We start from the raw sequence: 15,926 nt of genomic DNA on the forward strand, positions 1-15,926 counted from the left end.
GTAGAATCTCAGTCCTACCCCAGTCCAACTGAATTAGAATCTGTATTTTAACAAGCAATTCTAATGCACATTAAAGTATGAGAAGCACTAGTCTAGTTCTCTACCCTTCCACATTGAGCAAGTAACCCTCTCTCAGCAAATTTGAAAAAAACACTACATACAACTGTATGTAAATCTACAGTAATCTTCATAAAAATTTAAATTAAAAAAAAAACATTTCTGGGACTTCCCTGGTGGTCCAATGGGAAAGACTCTGCGCTCCCAATGAAGGCGGCCAGGTTCAATCCCTAGTCAGGGAACTAGATCCCACATGTATGCCACAACTAAAGATCCTGCACGCTGCAACAAAGGTTCCACGTGCCACAACTAAGAGCCGGCGCAGCCAAAATAAATAAATAAATTTTTTTTTAAAAAAAGAACATTTCTAACAAACTTTGAATCATACAGGAAGCTTTTCTGTATCCCTTCCCTATCACCCCTACCTCCACAGCACCCCCATAGTATAAGAAAACATCAATATCTGTGGGTTCACATATACAAACACACACAAACATTTACAACACTATGAACAAAACAAGGGCACTTAACAAACACAAATACAGGGCATCCCAGAAGAATATATCTACTTCCACTAAGAATTTTAAGCTCTATTTTAGTAATAACTTTTTAAGCAGCAGGATTGAAAATGGTACATTGCTATGGTAAAACAAAAGTTCTGGTTATGGGAAAGCTATCCTGACTATTCAGTAAATCTACCTGAAACAAAATCATTTTACATGTAATCTGGGTCTCACACATTTTTCAGGAATGTGTTGTTACACTGTTTTTGTTTTTAATAAACTACAATTCTTCAAACTAAAAACCAGTCCACCAAATGTAGTATCAGTTTAATCTGGACACAAAATTCAAGTTGTTTCTGATACCTTATCTGGTAGAAGGAAACTTTTTTTTTTACCCCTTTACCCTTGACTTAGGAAATTAAGTTGATTAGAAATGTAAGAACTTTCTAGGTGTTTAGGATTATGATTACTTGTATTTGTCCCTTATATTTTTAGGTACTTCCCTAATCTTCTATCATGACCTTTCTTTATACCTTCATTACTTGTATAATAAAAACTGATTTTTAAAAAAGATTTTTCGGGCTTCCCTGGTGGCGCAGTGGTTGAGAGTCTGCCTGCCAATGCAGGGGACACAAGTTCGAGCCCTGGTCTGGGAGGATCCCACATGCCGCGGAGCAACTGGGCCCGTGAGCCACAACTACTGAGCCTGCGCGTCTGGAGCTTGTGTTCCGTCACAGGAGAGGCTGCAGCAGTGAGAGGCCCACGCACCGCGATGAGGAGTGGCCCCCACTTGCCGCAACTAGAGGAAGCCCTCGCATAGAAAACGAAGACCCAACACAGCCAAAAATAAATAAATAAATAAATTTTAAAAAGATTTTTCTTTAAAAAATAATAGTAATTGAAAAATGCTCTCAAAGTGTTCTTGGACTTTACTATGAAAATACAATTAAACTGAAACTTACCTACTTCCCTCCTATTATGCTGCATTTGAACGGGTTTTAAAAAGCACAGTGGTAAAGGACACAAAATAAAATCTCAAGAAAAAAAAGCCTAACTCCGAGTTAGGTTTATTGGCCTGGTCTATGGGGCACTTTCCATCCCCTCACTAGTACGTTCAGTGGGCTGTATCTATAATCACTTTCAATGACTGCTGAAGGTCTTTCTTCCCCCCAGCTCAAACTTTCTAGCTCTCTTGAGTTTTGCAGGTACCTGACTACAGCAGACACACTACAGGGTGACCCCCAATAATCAGATACATCTCTATACTAGCTTCTCCCCTTGAGTTTGGGCAGATCTGCGACTTCCTTCTAGCCAACAGAATATGGCAAAGGTGACAGGATGTCACTCCTGTGATTACACTATATTATAAAAGACACCAGCTTAGCCGGCTCTGGTAAGATTCTCCCACTGGCTTTGAAGAAACAAGCTGCCATACTTCTGAGAGGATCTAAGAGAGGGCCACACAGCAAGGATCTGTGGGAGGTTCTAACAATCGAGAATGGTGCCTGCTGACAGCCAGCAAAAAACGGAGACCTCAGTCCACCACAGCAAGGAACTGAATACTGTCAAAAACCACACGGCCCTGGAAGGGAAGCCCAAGCTCCACAAAGAAGCACAACTCTTCCAACAGCCTGACTGCAGCCCTGTGAAACCGTGAGCAGAGAACCCAGTGACACCGTGCCCAAACTCCTGACTCAAGGAAACTATAAGGTTAAAGAAACAAACTCTGCTGTTTTAAGCTGTTAAATTTGTGGTAATTTGTTACTCAGCAATAGAAAATTTCGGTATTGGTTACCTGTGTATCAGCAGACACTTACTTAACTAAGAACTGATTATTAGGATGAATGCTAATTCCTGAATTGTACTCTTATCCTTCCAATATGGAAATACATTATCAAACTTTAACAATGCCTATAATCTCATCTGGCCATTCACATTTTGGTTTGCGGAATTCTAATTCATTTTTCATGGATTTCCAAATTTTCTGCCATGTTCTTATTACCTTCTTTCCCTGAGTTGCCTTTTTACCCTTTAAATGTAGATGCTGCAGGTAGAATCCCTATTCTAGCAAGCCGTGCAGATGCCAAATAGTTGCTACTGCCTAAATTCCAACAACCTGAGAAAAAGCAGTAAATGGAGCAGAGATAATCTCCAAGTTCTAGCCTAGACAAAAATACAGTATAGGGGCTTCCCTGGTGGTGCAGTGGTTGAGAATCTGCCTGCTAATGCAAGGGACACGGGTTCGAGCCCTGGTATGGGAAGATCCCACATGCCGTGGAGCAACTGGGCCCGTGAGCCACAACTACTGAGCCTGCGCGTCTGGAGCCTGTGCTCCGCAACAAGAGAGGCCGCGATAGTGAGAGGCCCGCGCACCGCGATGAACAGTGGCCCCCGCTTGCCGCAACTGGAGAAAGCCCTCGCACAGAAACGAAGACCCAACACAGCCAAAAATAAAAAATAAATAAAAATAAATAAATAAATAAAAGATTACTTTAAAAAAAAATACAGTATAAAAAGAGCAAGAAGAATAGGCTTTTCACTGCTAATTTCTTCACCAGCCCTCTCCAAAACTGTCAGATTGTTTATATGAACCAATAATGGACAATGGCCAAGAAAGGTAGTTTTCCACTTAAGAAAAAACAAAGGCAAATTTATAGAAATTAGATAAAAAGTAGACATACTGCAACCAAGTAGAAATTAGGTATTATTCAGCATAAAATGTGCTAAAAAAAGTGAATAAAATCTGTCATCAATGCCAGTCATTTATCAAAGGATAGCCCATTTGCCATACTCATGATCCCTGACTCTCAGGCTCCCAAGCCACTTTCTAATCATTACTTTGGTTTCCCAGGTATTTCAAACTCAGCAAAGAGGAAGCCCAGACGGCTTCAAGTATTGTATCCAGAGTATTGTATCCACTTGTATCCAGAGGATACAAGTGGAGGGGGATACAAGTGGAGGGGGATACAAGCATTCCAATCATTGGAAAAGACTGTGTCTCATTGTAAATTAAACTAGCAACCTAATTTACAGCGCAGTACAACATGATTACCAACCAGACTCAATGAGGGGCAATTCCTGGAACAGCAAGGCTCATTCCCAGACGGTGTCACTGAGCTAGGCAAAGGATCTCAAGAGATCCTGTCCACAGCCCTACTACTAACATAGTAACCCTGAAACAGCTTTAAAAATCGGAACAAGGCATCTCCAAATCCTGTTTGAACATAATTAGAGAAAATAAGCATATAAAAATAACTTCTCTTTTTAAAATGTCTGTAAAAATAGTATAATCTCCATAATTGAATGAATTACTATAGTCACTGAAACTAAGACACTGACTGTAAAATGCAACACTACTTTATAGAAGTATATGGGAAAAAACTGTCAATTAAGTTTTGCCACAATGTTAAATGATCATTGATTTCAACACATATTCTGATTTCAGAGATGTTAAAAATGTGAAAAAGGTGCATCTCAGAATCGATGAAATACAGTACTAAAAATGTATTCTTCAGACAATTATTCAAATAAAGTATTAAACACTGAGTCTTAAATTGACACTATTCATAGTAGCACATTCTTAAAGCTATCAATTTTTTTCACTTCTCATTTGAAATGAAGAATGGGGTGGCACTTATATTCATTTCTAGCAGCTATCTTGCACAAACTTTAAAAATTATGGATTCCCAGTTTGAAAGTCATCGCGTTTTCATTAGAGGATCACAGATCGGAGATGAGATAAACGAGACCTACATAAGTTAAATGACTGAGTACAGGGCCAGAAGACTAGTAAGCAGCAGTGGAGGCCTGAAGCCAGGTCTGTGCCTGTTCTGTGTTCTCTTCATAGAAATAAGAAATCATATGAGTAATTAGCATTTTCTGGTCCAACACTACAGACAGAGTGAAACAATTAATAAAAATCTCTGTCCATTTTCAAAGATGCTCTTTTATGAAATGATTCTCCTCAACTTCCCTGGCAGAATACTGACGACGGATAACTTGTTCAGCTAACCAATTCAACTACTAAACAGTTTCATTCTATCTGAATGGCACCCAACTTCTCAAAAACAAATGCCTTCTCTGCACACTCTGAGGCCATAAAATAGTGCCTAATCAGCCACATGCCACCAAACGTGAGCCTCACAACAGGATCCAGCTGTATGAGATCATTGGTTCTTTATGAAAGGCTCTGGGAATGACAAAACATTTCAAAACCTTTTAGCATTTGCTATACTCGGACCTAGAAATTTTGACCCCCAAAGCTTGTTGAAATCTGTTATGCTTTGCTCTGACTGGCCTCTTTAGAACTGGTGATTATTCAGGGAAGTCAGTAAATAATCCCTCTTCTCTAGGCCTTAGTCCCTTTTGTCCCGGTTTCTTGCAAGGTGATTCCCAGGGGACTTGCCCATATTAACTGGAGAGGACTCAAACATTAACGCATTTGAGTGGGATTGGTTGGAGACGTCAGCTGTGGGCTCCATCAAAATATATCTAGATGTCTCTATTACAGAATTCCTCATTGTATCATTCATTTCGATCACTTCAAAGTCCATTTCATTCCATTTTTCTGCATCTTCTTCTTCATTCTCTTCCTCATAGTCATTTAGCCCAGAGCTAGAGAGCAAAGCTTTCTGGTCCTAGCTTTTACTGTGTTCTTTTTGCTGACAACTGATAGGCAAGGTGGCTAATTTATACAGCACAGGAAATAAAACAGCAGTGGCTACTGATGACCCCAAACAGGTGTACAAAACTACAGGCAAATCAGGGTATTTTCCTTGAAGAATTCCAATTACCGCAGGAATAGCCATTTCTCCCAGGGCAGCACCGACTACAAAAAATGCTGCAGCTTTCCCATGGACGGTCGTGTACTGCTCAATCCAAGACACACCACTGGGAAATGTGGTTGCCATTGAGGCACCATACACTGAAGTTGCTATCCAGAGGCAAACTCGGCTCTTGTCGAAAAGCACCAGAAATAAAGATGAAGCCAGGCTGCCGATGTTGCTCAACACAATCATGGTTCCAGGTTGTAAACACGTAGCAAAAAAGATTGCCATACCCCTGCAGGCGGCAAAGGTCCCCCAGAAGATGGAGTTCAACCCAGCCGCTTCACTTTCTTTCATGCCAGCATGGCTGGTTGCAAAGGAGAAAACGTAAGAGCCATATGTTACCTCGGCTCCAACATAAAAAAAGAAGAACAGAAAAAGGAGACAAAGAAGGGCATTGTGATATTTAGCTCTTCGAAACCTCTGAGCAGATGCTTTTGCTTTTTCCTGCCTTGAGCTTTTCTTCATAAACAGAGCGAAAAAAAAGAGAGAAACTACAAAAATATAAGCACCGATAACAGCATAAGCCCACAGTAAATTCATATCGTCAGGTATTCCAAGCAGAGATTCTGAGTCAGCTTCAGATGACTGGCTGAAGGCAGAATGGTTAAAGTCAGCCTCTGTGTGGTTTTCAGCAGACACCATCCTGCCCAATGCCAATTTAGCCAGCAGGGGAGCCAAAAAGGCACCCAAGGCAAAACTGAAGTGTAAGGCCTGCATATGGGGGGCTCCTTTGTCCCCCCAAATAGCCAAGATTAGGACGTTACCACCTACCAATGAAAGATGGGGAGAATGATTTAATCATAGTAACTTAGTAAAAAAAAGTTCAGAATAGATGAGTCTATTTTACATGGCACAAGGATTATAATATTCTAAGTTATCAACTGTTGCAACTAAGTCAATTCTATGATTAAGAAACTCTAACTCACCAATACCACCAGCGACCTCTAAGCACTGAACATCACACACTCACAAATGGGATTCTACAAGCTAATAAACCACTATTTCCTAGAGCCAAGTACATTAGCCCAAGGCTTTTTATAATACAGTTCTAATACCAGGGATAGGAGGGGTGGGGGTAGGGAAGGATATTTATATAGTTATTTATTTTTAAACATTTTAAATATATATTATCATCAGATAGTGGCCAAATTACCAAATTTTTCTGTACCTGCAATCGGTAGCCACTTGAAGAAAATTATTTATGTATATGGCAGATGCAAAACACATGTTCAGGAACCTGAACATTACAGCATTCTGCTGTGCCCATTGCAGGAAACAAGGAACACGGACACCTTTTAACACCCTCAGTTACACTGTCTATGTATATACATGGTGAAAGGCAAGAAGTCTCAAGTCTTGTGTTTTCTCTCTTTCTTTTTAATATATTTGCAGATAAACATACAATTCCATCCTGTAATTTCACAACCAAATTAAGCCCAAAGTAAAAAAATATTTCCCCAACCTATCAAATAACAGGGGAGCAAGGAAGAGGGGGAGAACGTTGGTTTTAGGGGTGAACAAATGTCACATGTTATTTAGTAGGTTTTAAAAGATATGAAGATACATGCAGAGGATCTCCTGCAGGAGGGCAGGATCTTCTGAGAGAATAGGAAAAGAAGGGAAATAATACACAGCACAGGTTTCTCTTAGTTCAAAAGGCAGAGTGCATTTTAAATTGGAGAGCTGCTTCTATGTTTCCTCGGCCAAACAGTGGTTCCAAACTTGGTTTGTTCTATTAACCCATCAATTCCTGCCATATTACAATGATAAAGTTCTATCCCGAAATGAAAACCTGCTCACCTGCACTGTAATTACCCACCTGGGGGCCCCTCCCCTGTTTGGATACTGTAAATCAACAATCTCTCAAAGAACAAAATTCTCTGAATTCACTCTGTGGTTGGCTGCTCAAAAATGGGCACCCTACTTGGCAAGAAGAGTAGTTGCCGGAAAGGTGGTTCTGACCTGGAGACCCCATGACCAACTCAGTAGGTCAGTGTCATTTTAGGGGACACTGCAAGTGACAATTTAATATCATATGCTCTACTTTTTCTAGTAGAAAGTCCCTACTCCCAGAGTTGACAATGAAGGGCTCACTGACCTGTATCCAGAATGCCAATTGAAACACCAAAGATGGACGTGACGACGATCAGTAACACCGCAGTCTTACAAAATGGAACAAGATAAAGACCAATTGTGGTAGCGAACATTGACGCCCCTGAGAAGAAAAGTAAAAGTCAGCTATAAAAAACACTATTTATGGGAAAGGGTTATGGATCAAGTCAACATCAATAGAAACTCCCAAAAATGTAAAACAGGTCAAATTAAAATTGAGTAATAATGAGTAGATGAGAGGTTCAGCTTCTACTAACAGTTATTTCATTTAAAAGCTTTTACCATCTTTATGGACTATAAAATATAAGTTATTCTAATATAAATACATTTCTAGTACTGCTAATAATCAAACCATACATTATACCACAAGGCAAAGTTTTATAGCAAAACAGAGCTCAAAAATTATTCATTTAAATGTTTCATATTTAACAACCTAAAGAGATGTTTAGATATGAGGTAAAAAATAAAAAAGACAAAAATTAAATGCAATTACTATAGTAGTTCATAGTAGAAATGTATTAAACAAATTTGGGGAATAGGGAGGGAAATATAAGAAGTATATTCTTTCGACACACTATGGAAATCAGAGAGATTATTTACTCATTCATCAACAATGGTAAATTATCTCCTTACGTCCAAACCAGTTTTATCACATTAATCTACATTTTCTTTAAACATGTCAATTTATCCAAAAAAAGAGTAAGTTAAAAGCTTTGCCATCTATTTTGAGAGTGAGGTAGAGAGGCCTGGGGTAATCATTAACATGGGGCAGCTGGGACAAAAATTGAGCCTTCATCATTTCACCCACCATCCCCTCCCACCTCATTCTCAGTTCAGGGTCTAATCTGGGGAGGTTCAAGGAGTTTATTCTGATCTATGGCCCCAGGAGATCTGCCCTAAACCCTGACAATCAGAGCTCTTTGGACAACTAGTATGTTATCCAGCGGTGGTGCCTAAACTACAATGAAGGTCGGGAAGGCTAAGGATCGCTAACACACTCTAGAGCTAATCTAAATTTCCAGAGGGGTTTAGACCGGATTCCCAGTAACTGCCAAGATGAAAGCAGGCACCAGGGAAACCTGACTTCCACTGAGGATACCTAAACACTACCCTTAAGTTGTCAACCATTCTGCAAGCCAGTATGTTTCATATTTAAAAACAAACTGTAAATTCCTCGAAAGTCACAAAGAAGCGAAAATTGTTGTTTACTTACCCAAAAGAAGAAAATGATTCATATTGTCAAAAAGAACTCCACCAATCACAGAGCCACCCAAATATCCAAAGGCACGGCCCACAAAAATCAGAGAAAGACTGCTGATATTGTGGTTCACATTTGTTGCCAAATCTTGAAACGTGGGTCCCAGTATAGCGACACTCATTCCCTAAAATTTAAAAAGACAGAAGTTTTCATTTACAATCATTAAAATACTGTCTATCTAGGTGGTAGCTTTTTTTCAGTATTAAAAAGAGAGGAGGGGATTTCAATGTAACGTAGGAGATTAAGCCCCACAGTTAAGACAAATTCATAATGAAAATACTAGTACTAGTAGAGCTATAGACTCCTATTTCTGGTGTGTCAAGTCCTAGTGTTTTTCTAGTTTTGACAACTCTCGATTTTTACAAAATTCTTTAATTCTTTTGGCTCTTTGCTGCAATTCTGTTTCCTTTTTGAACAATACCAGAAAAAAACTACAGTATTTGTATTAACAGTAAAATGTGACATTAAAAAATTTGTGAAATAGTTTTGAATAGTCTGAAATATACTGCATGCACAAATAACACCAGAATTTTGATGTTGAAAATTTAAGTTAGCAAACCATCAAAATATTATCCCCATTTTTTGATGTTGTTAAAACAGCAATATTTCTGGATGTACATGGGGTCCTTCCTCTGAATTACACATATAAAACATGCAAGAGATAAACAATTTGAATGTTTCTAAATCTACATTTTTCTTCAAAGAAAACCAAAGCCTCAGGAGTACCATCTGTAAGGCTTTCTTAGAGAGTATTACATACACGTGTATGCAATGACTTTAAAAATAAAATTTTACTCAGAGACATGTAGCTTTAGCAAAAATTAGGGGCTGCAGTTGGCTTTCACAGGAAATTCGTTGGACACACAAAAAATGTTTCCAATCGGTCTACATTTCAAGAATAAGTGATTCTAATTGCACGAATTTGCTCTAAACGCTTGGGTGTAGCCCCTCTCCAGGCCTGAGCAGTCCCCAGCTACGGGCAGGCTTGGGCACAGGCGCAGAGTAAGTGCCTAGTACAGGAAGGGAAGGCTGCGCCCCAGCTGTAACCAAGTTAGTTCCCGCCTGCAAAGCACTTAAAAGGACCTAGCACATCATCTGCAATGAGTTTTCTTCAAATACAAATACTCTAAGAATCAAGCGTGGCTCAAAGGAAGAGACACTAAGTGGTCAGAAGTGACTCTGCTCAGAGGACTTACTCTCCCAACTCCCCAGGATCCCAATATTTAAGACAAGTGACCAGAAGGCGGCCAAAGGGGTTGGCAAAAGGCCAAACTAGCCTTGCAGTTTGTTCTTAGAAAAACATTGAAGGACCTGAAATTTTGTTTTACATAAGATTGTAGGCAGAATAAGAAACATTATTCCTGGCTCAACCACTTAACCAGCTGTGTGGTACAAAGAAGTCACTTTCCCTCTCTGGGTCTATTTCCCCACCTGCAAAAATAAGGGGTGAATTTGGTCAGACGAGGAAGAGGAAAACCCAGTAGAGCAACTTTGTGCAATAATTTGGGGGTTGGGTGAACGCAGGAGGCGGGGGGGGGGAGTGCGGGGGCGGCTATAGACCTGGCAACCCCTCTTGCATCCCCCCGACCCCACGGAGGAGAGGTAGAAAGGTTTGCTGGAGCTGGAAAATATTTTACGAAAATCGGTTTCACACTTGACAATAACCCTCTAAGATTACAATTGTGCCCATTTTTCAGATTATGAAACTGAGGCTCCGGCAGATTAAGGAGCCCAAGGACACCCAGTCTGCAAGCGGCGGAAACGAGACAGGAGCTCGGAAGGCCGCGTTCTCTGCAGGACTTCTGCTCACGACTCGGCCTGGGAGGGTTCCAGCCCCGGCTCTCACCAGCCCCAGGAAGGCGGCACACAGGAGGACGGTGATGAACCAGCGCAGCATGCTCCCAGCCCGGCCGCTCCGCCGGGAGCCCGCCACCGCCTCCGGCTCATTCTCCGCTGGGGCCTCGGCCGGGAACAGCCGCTGCCCGGCAGCCAGGGCCCCGGCCCCACAGGGTTCCAGTTCCAGCTCCAGCTTGGAGGCTCGCGAGCAGCGGTCTTGCTGCCGTCCGGCTTCTCAGCGGAGCCTCGAGAACTCCGAGCCCTGCCCCGGCCCCGCTCCTCCAGAGCCGGCGGTATCAGCTGGCGCCACCTCCCCGGGGGAGGCCCTAGTCCGGGCCGAGGAGTAGAACTTCGGAATGCGCCGGGTGTCGCCGGCAGCGGACGCGCGCCCTCGCACACGCAGGGCGCCTGCCCGGTCACGTGACGGAAATGTGGACTCTAGCCAACCGCGGCCTTACCTCAAACCGGAAGTTTATATGGTTGCCCAGGAGACTGGACGCCGCGCTCGGGCCTCAGCATCCCACTTAGCTGAGCGCACAGAGGCCCTGCGGGCGGGCGCCGCGCGGCGGAGCGAGCTGAAGGCGCATCCTGGGACCCGACGAATCAGGAGGGAAGATGCAGCCAAGCCGTCAGAAGGAAGTGCTGGCCAAGAAATACAAGGTATGGCTTCGCTCCCTCTCCCCGGGTCTCCTGGGGAGTAAAGGGAACCCCAATGTCTGTCCCTTATACAACTTTCTAAAATTCCTGCCCTAGTTCCTTTAAGGTCTGTCGTCTATTGATCTGCCGTTCATCTGTTACTCCACAGCATTTGTTGAACCACATATGTAAGCTTTCACGTGTATGATCTCAATTGATCCTCATAACAACACTCTAAATTTCGTGTTATCCTGATTTTAAGATAGGAGGATTGAGTCATAGAAAGTAGCAACTTGCCCAAAGTCAGTCAGCGAATCAGTGGACACAATAGCTCAAGAAATCTGGAGCCAAAACTTCGGTTTCAAGCACACTCTCACCCCCAGTCCCTTCAAATAATTCCATTGTTGTAAGGAAGTGGAGCAGGGCTTTGATTTGCAGAATGCCTGAATAAGGTTATGCCAGTGGGGGCTTCCCTGGTGGCGCGGTGGTTAGGAATCCATCTGCCAGTGCAGGGGACACGGGTTCGAGCACTGGGCCGGGAAGATCCCACATGCTGCGGAGCAACTAAGCCCGTGCGCCACAACTACTGAGCCTGTGCTCTAGAGCCCGTGAGCCACAACTACCGAGCCCATGTGCTGCAACTACTGAAGCCGGCGCGCCTAGAGCCCGTGCTCCACAACAAGAGAAGCCACTGGGATGAGAAGCCCGTGCACCGCAAGGAAGAGTAGCCCCTGCTCGCCGCAACTAGAGAAAGCCCGCACGCAGCAACAAAGACCCAACAAAGTTATGCCGGTGGATGAAGGAAAGGCCTTGTTTTGTGTATCCTACTCTAGCTTTTTGTTTCCTTTTGCTCTTTGACCAAAGAGACCACAGCCTCAAAATGTGTAAATATTTTTCTTTCTCATTTATCTGAAATGTTCTTTTCCACCTGATTACTCTCCAGCTCACCCACTTAGGCTCCCAGATTATACACACCTGAGTCTCATCATCATTTCCCTTGCAACCCATCTCTCCAGCCCCATCCATTTGGTCATTAATCACTTCCCAGTTTACCCCAGAAAGTACAGGTGTTACGATTTAAGAGAACCTGTTTTAGTTTTTCAGAGTCAGGGAATGTCTCTTTGAGAAAAGTGTAATGTGATTGAAACAAAAGGCATATACATATGTTAAAGAGAATAGAATATGATATGGGAGAAGTAAGTTAGGTCCAAATTGTTAAGGGCAAATAATTCTTCTGCCTCCATCTCTTTCTCCTCTCCTTCTGGGACTCTGATGACTTGTATGTTAGACCTTTTGATATTATTGCAGAGATCCTTGATGCTCATATGTTCTCTTTTTTTTTTTCTAGTTGTTTTTTCCCCCCTCTGCTCTTCAGTTTAGATAATTTCTGTTGATGTCTCTATCTTCAAGTGCACTGCCTCTTTCCTCATCTCCATTCTGCTGTATCCACTGAATTTGTTTATTTCAGTTATTGTACTTTTCAGTTCAAAATTTCCACCTGGTTCTTTTTCATCGTTTCTTTTTCTCTGCTGAAGATGCCTTTCTTTACATTTATCTTTACCTCCTGGAGCATGTAATAGCTGCTTTAAATTCTAGGAAAATGCCAACATCTGTGTTATCTCAGGGTTTGTGTTTGTTGCTTGTCATTTCCCTTGGGATTTGGTCACATTTTTTTTTCTTGTTTCTTTGTATGACAGGTAATTTTCTATTGTATCCTGGACATTGTGACAGTTACATTACGCAGACTCTGGGTCCTGTTAAAATCCTCCTCTGGAGAATGTTTGTTTAAGCAGGCAATCAACCTGATTGAGTTCAGGCTGCAAGTTTCATATCGTCTTCTGTGGATGATGGTTCCAATCTCAGTTCAGTCATCAAAGCCTGTGCTGTGCTGCTCTGGGCCAGTCCTGAACATGCACCCCTCGGGCGTTCATCTGAGACTTGGGCAATGGTTTAACGCTCAAATCAGTTGTCAAAGCCGTTGCTGTGCTGCTTCGGGTGTCTGTCACACACACGGGCAAACCCAAGGCGCTTGCGTGGTTCATACACAAAATTTTAGTGATCACCTTCTCTAGCTCTCCCCTACCCACCTCCCCACTCACTTTCCAACCCAGAGCGTCTCCATTTCTCAGTTCCTTGAACAAGGAAGATGGGGTTTCTATCAGAGTTTTAGTTACCCAGGCCAGGCAACTCATTGCCTTGAAGGGTTTTTTCCTAAGTTTTGATTCCCCGCCTTTGTTGACTCTTCAGAGTCCTCAGGTACTTGCTCTTTGTATTTCATCATGAGTTGTTAGTTGTCATCAGTGGGAGAGGGGCTGGAGTAGGCTTATGATGGCAACACCGAACCAGAACTATCCCTACCTATCTTTGAAGAGTCAGCTGAGGTGTTACTTCCTCTAGGAAGCCTCTTCTGACCCTCCTCTCAGTCTCGGGACTGTTTTAGTTTCCCTCCTTTGTGCATAATTCTAATAGGCCACCAGCTACTCCATATAGAATTTTCCTATTTACGTGTCAGCTTCCCTTTTATACCAAGAGTGCCTGAAGGAAGGTACTGTGTCTTATTTATCCTCGAGCATAGTGCCTGGCACACAGTTTGTCTTCAGTAAATGTTTGTTGAATGTAGTAGACTTTTTCTGAACAACCTAACCAAAAATCAGAATTCCTATGTAGCTATGCTACTCCTAAATGTTCTCACACATTCTAGCTTGTGTTATAGTTATTTCAACACTTCTCTTTAGTTCCCTAGGAGATTGTAAGCTCAATGAGATGGAAACTATGGATCTCATGTCTCTATCTCCCCTGTGGCATTGTATTATATACTTAAGATATTACATAATTGAATTGAGGTTCAGTTAACTAATTTTAAAGTTAAATGTTTTAATTCACCCTGATTAAACATCAAAAAAATTTTTTCTCTAGATGGAAAGATCTACTTTCTGATTCTCCCCACTTCACTCCTGAAAGCAGCAGGATACTTTTTCCGCTTGCCTCCAGAGGTCACTCACCACCTTTTTTTTAAAAAGGGGTGATTAAAATAGGGCATTGCTTCATGCAGCTTTCTCTTTAGACCATTTTTGAGAATAAATCTTTTTGTGTGAGACAATTCAAGAGAAATAAAAATGTTGATGGGCCATTCTTTAAATAAATATAGTTTTATTGATTCCCTTGAAAAAATGGATATTTTACAATATATATGACAATTTATCTTTGAAGAAAATATCTGGGTCTTAGTGGCAAATATGGTACTACCTTGGCATATTTGTGAAATGGCAACAGGGAGGCAGGTTTTTCATCTTTCAACTTAAAATTTTACTTTGGACGAGAATGAGAAGTTAGATGGATTATGTTTAGGGACTGCATATCACTGTTAGGACCTATTTAATCTTTATTCTCTGGAGGGACCATCCTTTTTACTTATCAATAAATGTCTCATTAGTGCTTAAAGTGTATCATGAAAAACTAGGTGTCATCATAACTATTTCTATCAGCATACTAAACGATCATTCTTTAACCTCATGACTAAAAACCCAGTCTATTAAAACCAACTCTCACAAAGATTTAATTTCAGTAAGATAACTTTCATGTTTGTGCTATGTATTCTGAAAAGTGAGAAATAATATTGAAAGTATCTAACATTGGTGTCTGTTTGATGGAATTAACTTTTTATCTTATTAAAAATAAAAAATTACTGGTTTTTCATTAAATTTCCTTTTAAAAATATAAACTTAAAATTTCCTTTAACTGGATTCATTGTAACATTTAGGGCTGCAGGACTCTTTGACTCTACCATCATAATGGTCTCCTAGGCTGTATTGATCAGATAAAATCTTTGCTGTACTGTACCATTATTAGCCAAAATCAATATATCAAGAGAATAAAAACAAAGTGACCAAAAGTGAGAGCATGGCTACTGTAGACTCTGCACAGAAAAATAGAATAACATTTCTTAAGGTACTAAGGGCTTCAGAAGCAATTAGGGTCATCTGCATCAAAAAAGAAAGCCACTTTAGGGCTTTAGGTACTTTGTAAGGGATATGATCTCCATCTGTACAAAGAAGAGGCCACTTATCCAGAGTTGTACACTGCTCTGCCCTGGAACAAAGGAAAAACTGGAAATTACAGATGGCTTTTAGCATTCTTGTTTAATCACTGCCATCTGATACCACACTTGATACTACCTGCTTGGAAAAAGTCCAAAACCTTTGCAGAAATCCCCACAATGACAAGGACTGTTGTGTTGCTGAACTAGGAACAAATGCCAGTAACAGTATTTCTTTTTAAGTTTCAAGCAAACTATATAAAATCCCACCTGTTCATCTATTTAGTCATTAAATAGCTATTAAACACCTAGCATGTGCCAGGCATTGTTCTAACAATGGCATTGTTCTAAGGCTCTGTGAGTGACGTTTGAACAGAACCCTAACTGAAATGAGGGAACTGAAGTGCAGGAAGAGCAGTCCAGAGAGAACAACAGGTGCAAGGATCCATTAACAAGAGTGAGCTTGTTGTGTTGGAGAAATAAGAAAGGCTGAGATCAAGCAGTGTTCCTGACCGTGTATGCCTTGTGTTAAGGACTTTCTGGATATGTTAGAAGAATACACTAGAGGGGGGCAGGTTGGAGAGTAGAGAGAACAAAGATCTAATTAGGTTATTTGATTAGGTCAGATTTGTGTAGTTGGTGAGAGCGGTCAGATTTGG

At 41.4% G+C, this 15,926-nt stretch overlaps 1 protein-coding gene across 1 annotated transcript; it reads right to left on the reverse strand.

Moving 5' to 3' along the window:
- Positions 1–4,268: 4,268 nt before the first annotated feature.
- On the reverse strand, positions 4,269–11,004 carry MFSD4B (major facilitator superfamily domain containing 4B). The gene is made up of 4 exons (XM_007190710.3): positions 10,606–11,004; positions 8,715–8,883; positions 7,488–7,604; positions 4,269–6,156 (listed from the first exon to the last, which is right to left on the reverse strand). Exons 1-4 carry the CDS (start codon positions 10,654–10,656, stop codon positions 5,198–5,200), a joined length of 1,296 nt encoding a protein of 431 aa, XP_007190772.2. The 5' UTR covers positions 10,657–11,004; the 3' UTR covers positions 4,269–5,197.
- Positions 11,005–15,926: the final 4,922 nt, after the last annotated feature.

This window comes from Balaenoptera acutorostrata, chromosome 14 (assembly GCF_949987535.1).
Source record: "Balaenoptera acutorostrata chromosome 14, mBalAcu1.1, whole genome shotgun sequence".
Classification (NCBI taxonomy): domain Eukaryota; kingdom Metazoa; phylum Chordata; class Mammalia; order Artiodactyla; family Balaenopteridae; genus Balaenoptera; species Balaenoptera acutorostrata.

Coding starts and splice junctions, on each gene's coding strand:
- MFSD4B (XM_007190710.3), bottom strand. CDS start 10,656: ATGCTGCGCTGGTTCATCACCGTCCTCCTGTGTGCCGCCTTCCTGGGG. Junction 8,884..10,605: donor GTGCCGCCTTCCTGGGGCTG/GTGAGAGCCGGG, acceptor TTTAAATTTTAG/GGAATGAGTGTCGCTATACT. Junction 6,157..7,487: donor AATTGGCATTCTGGATACAG/GTCAGTGAGCCC, acceptor TTTCATTGGTAG/GTGGTAACGTCCTAATCTTG.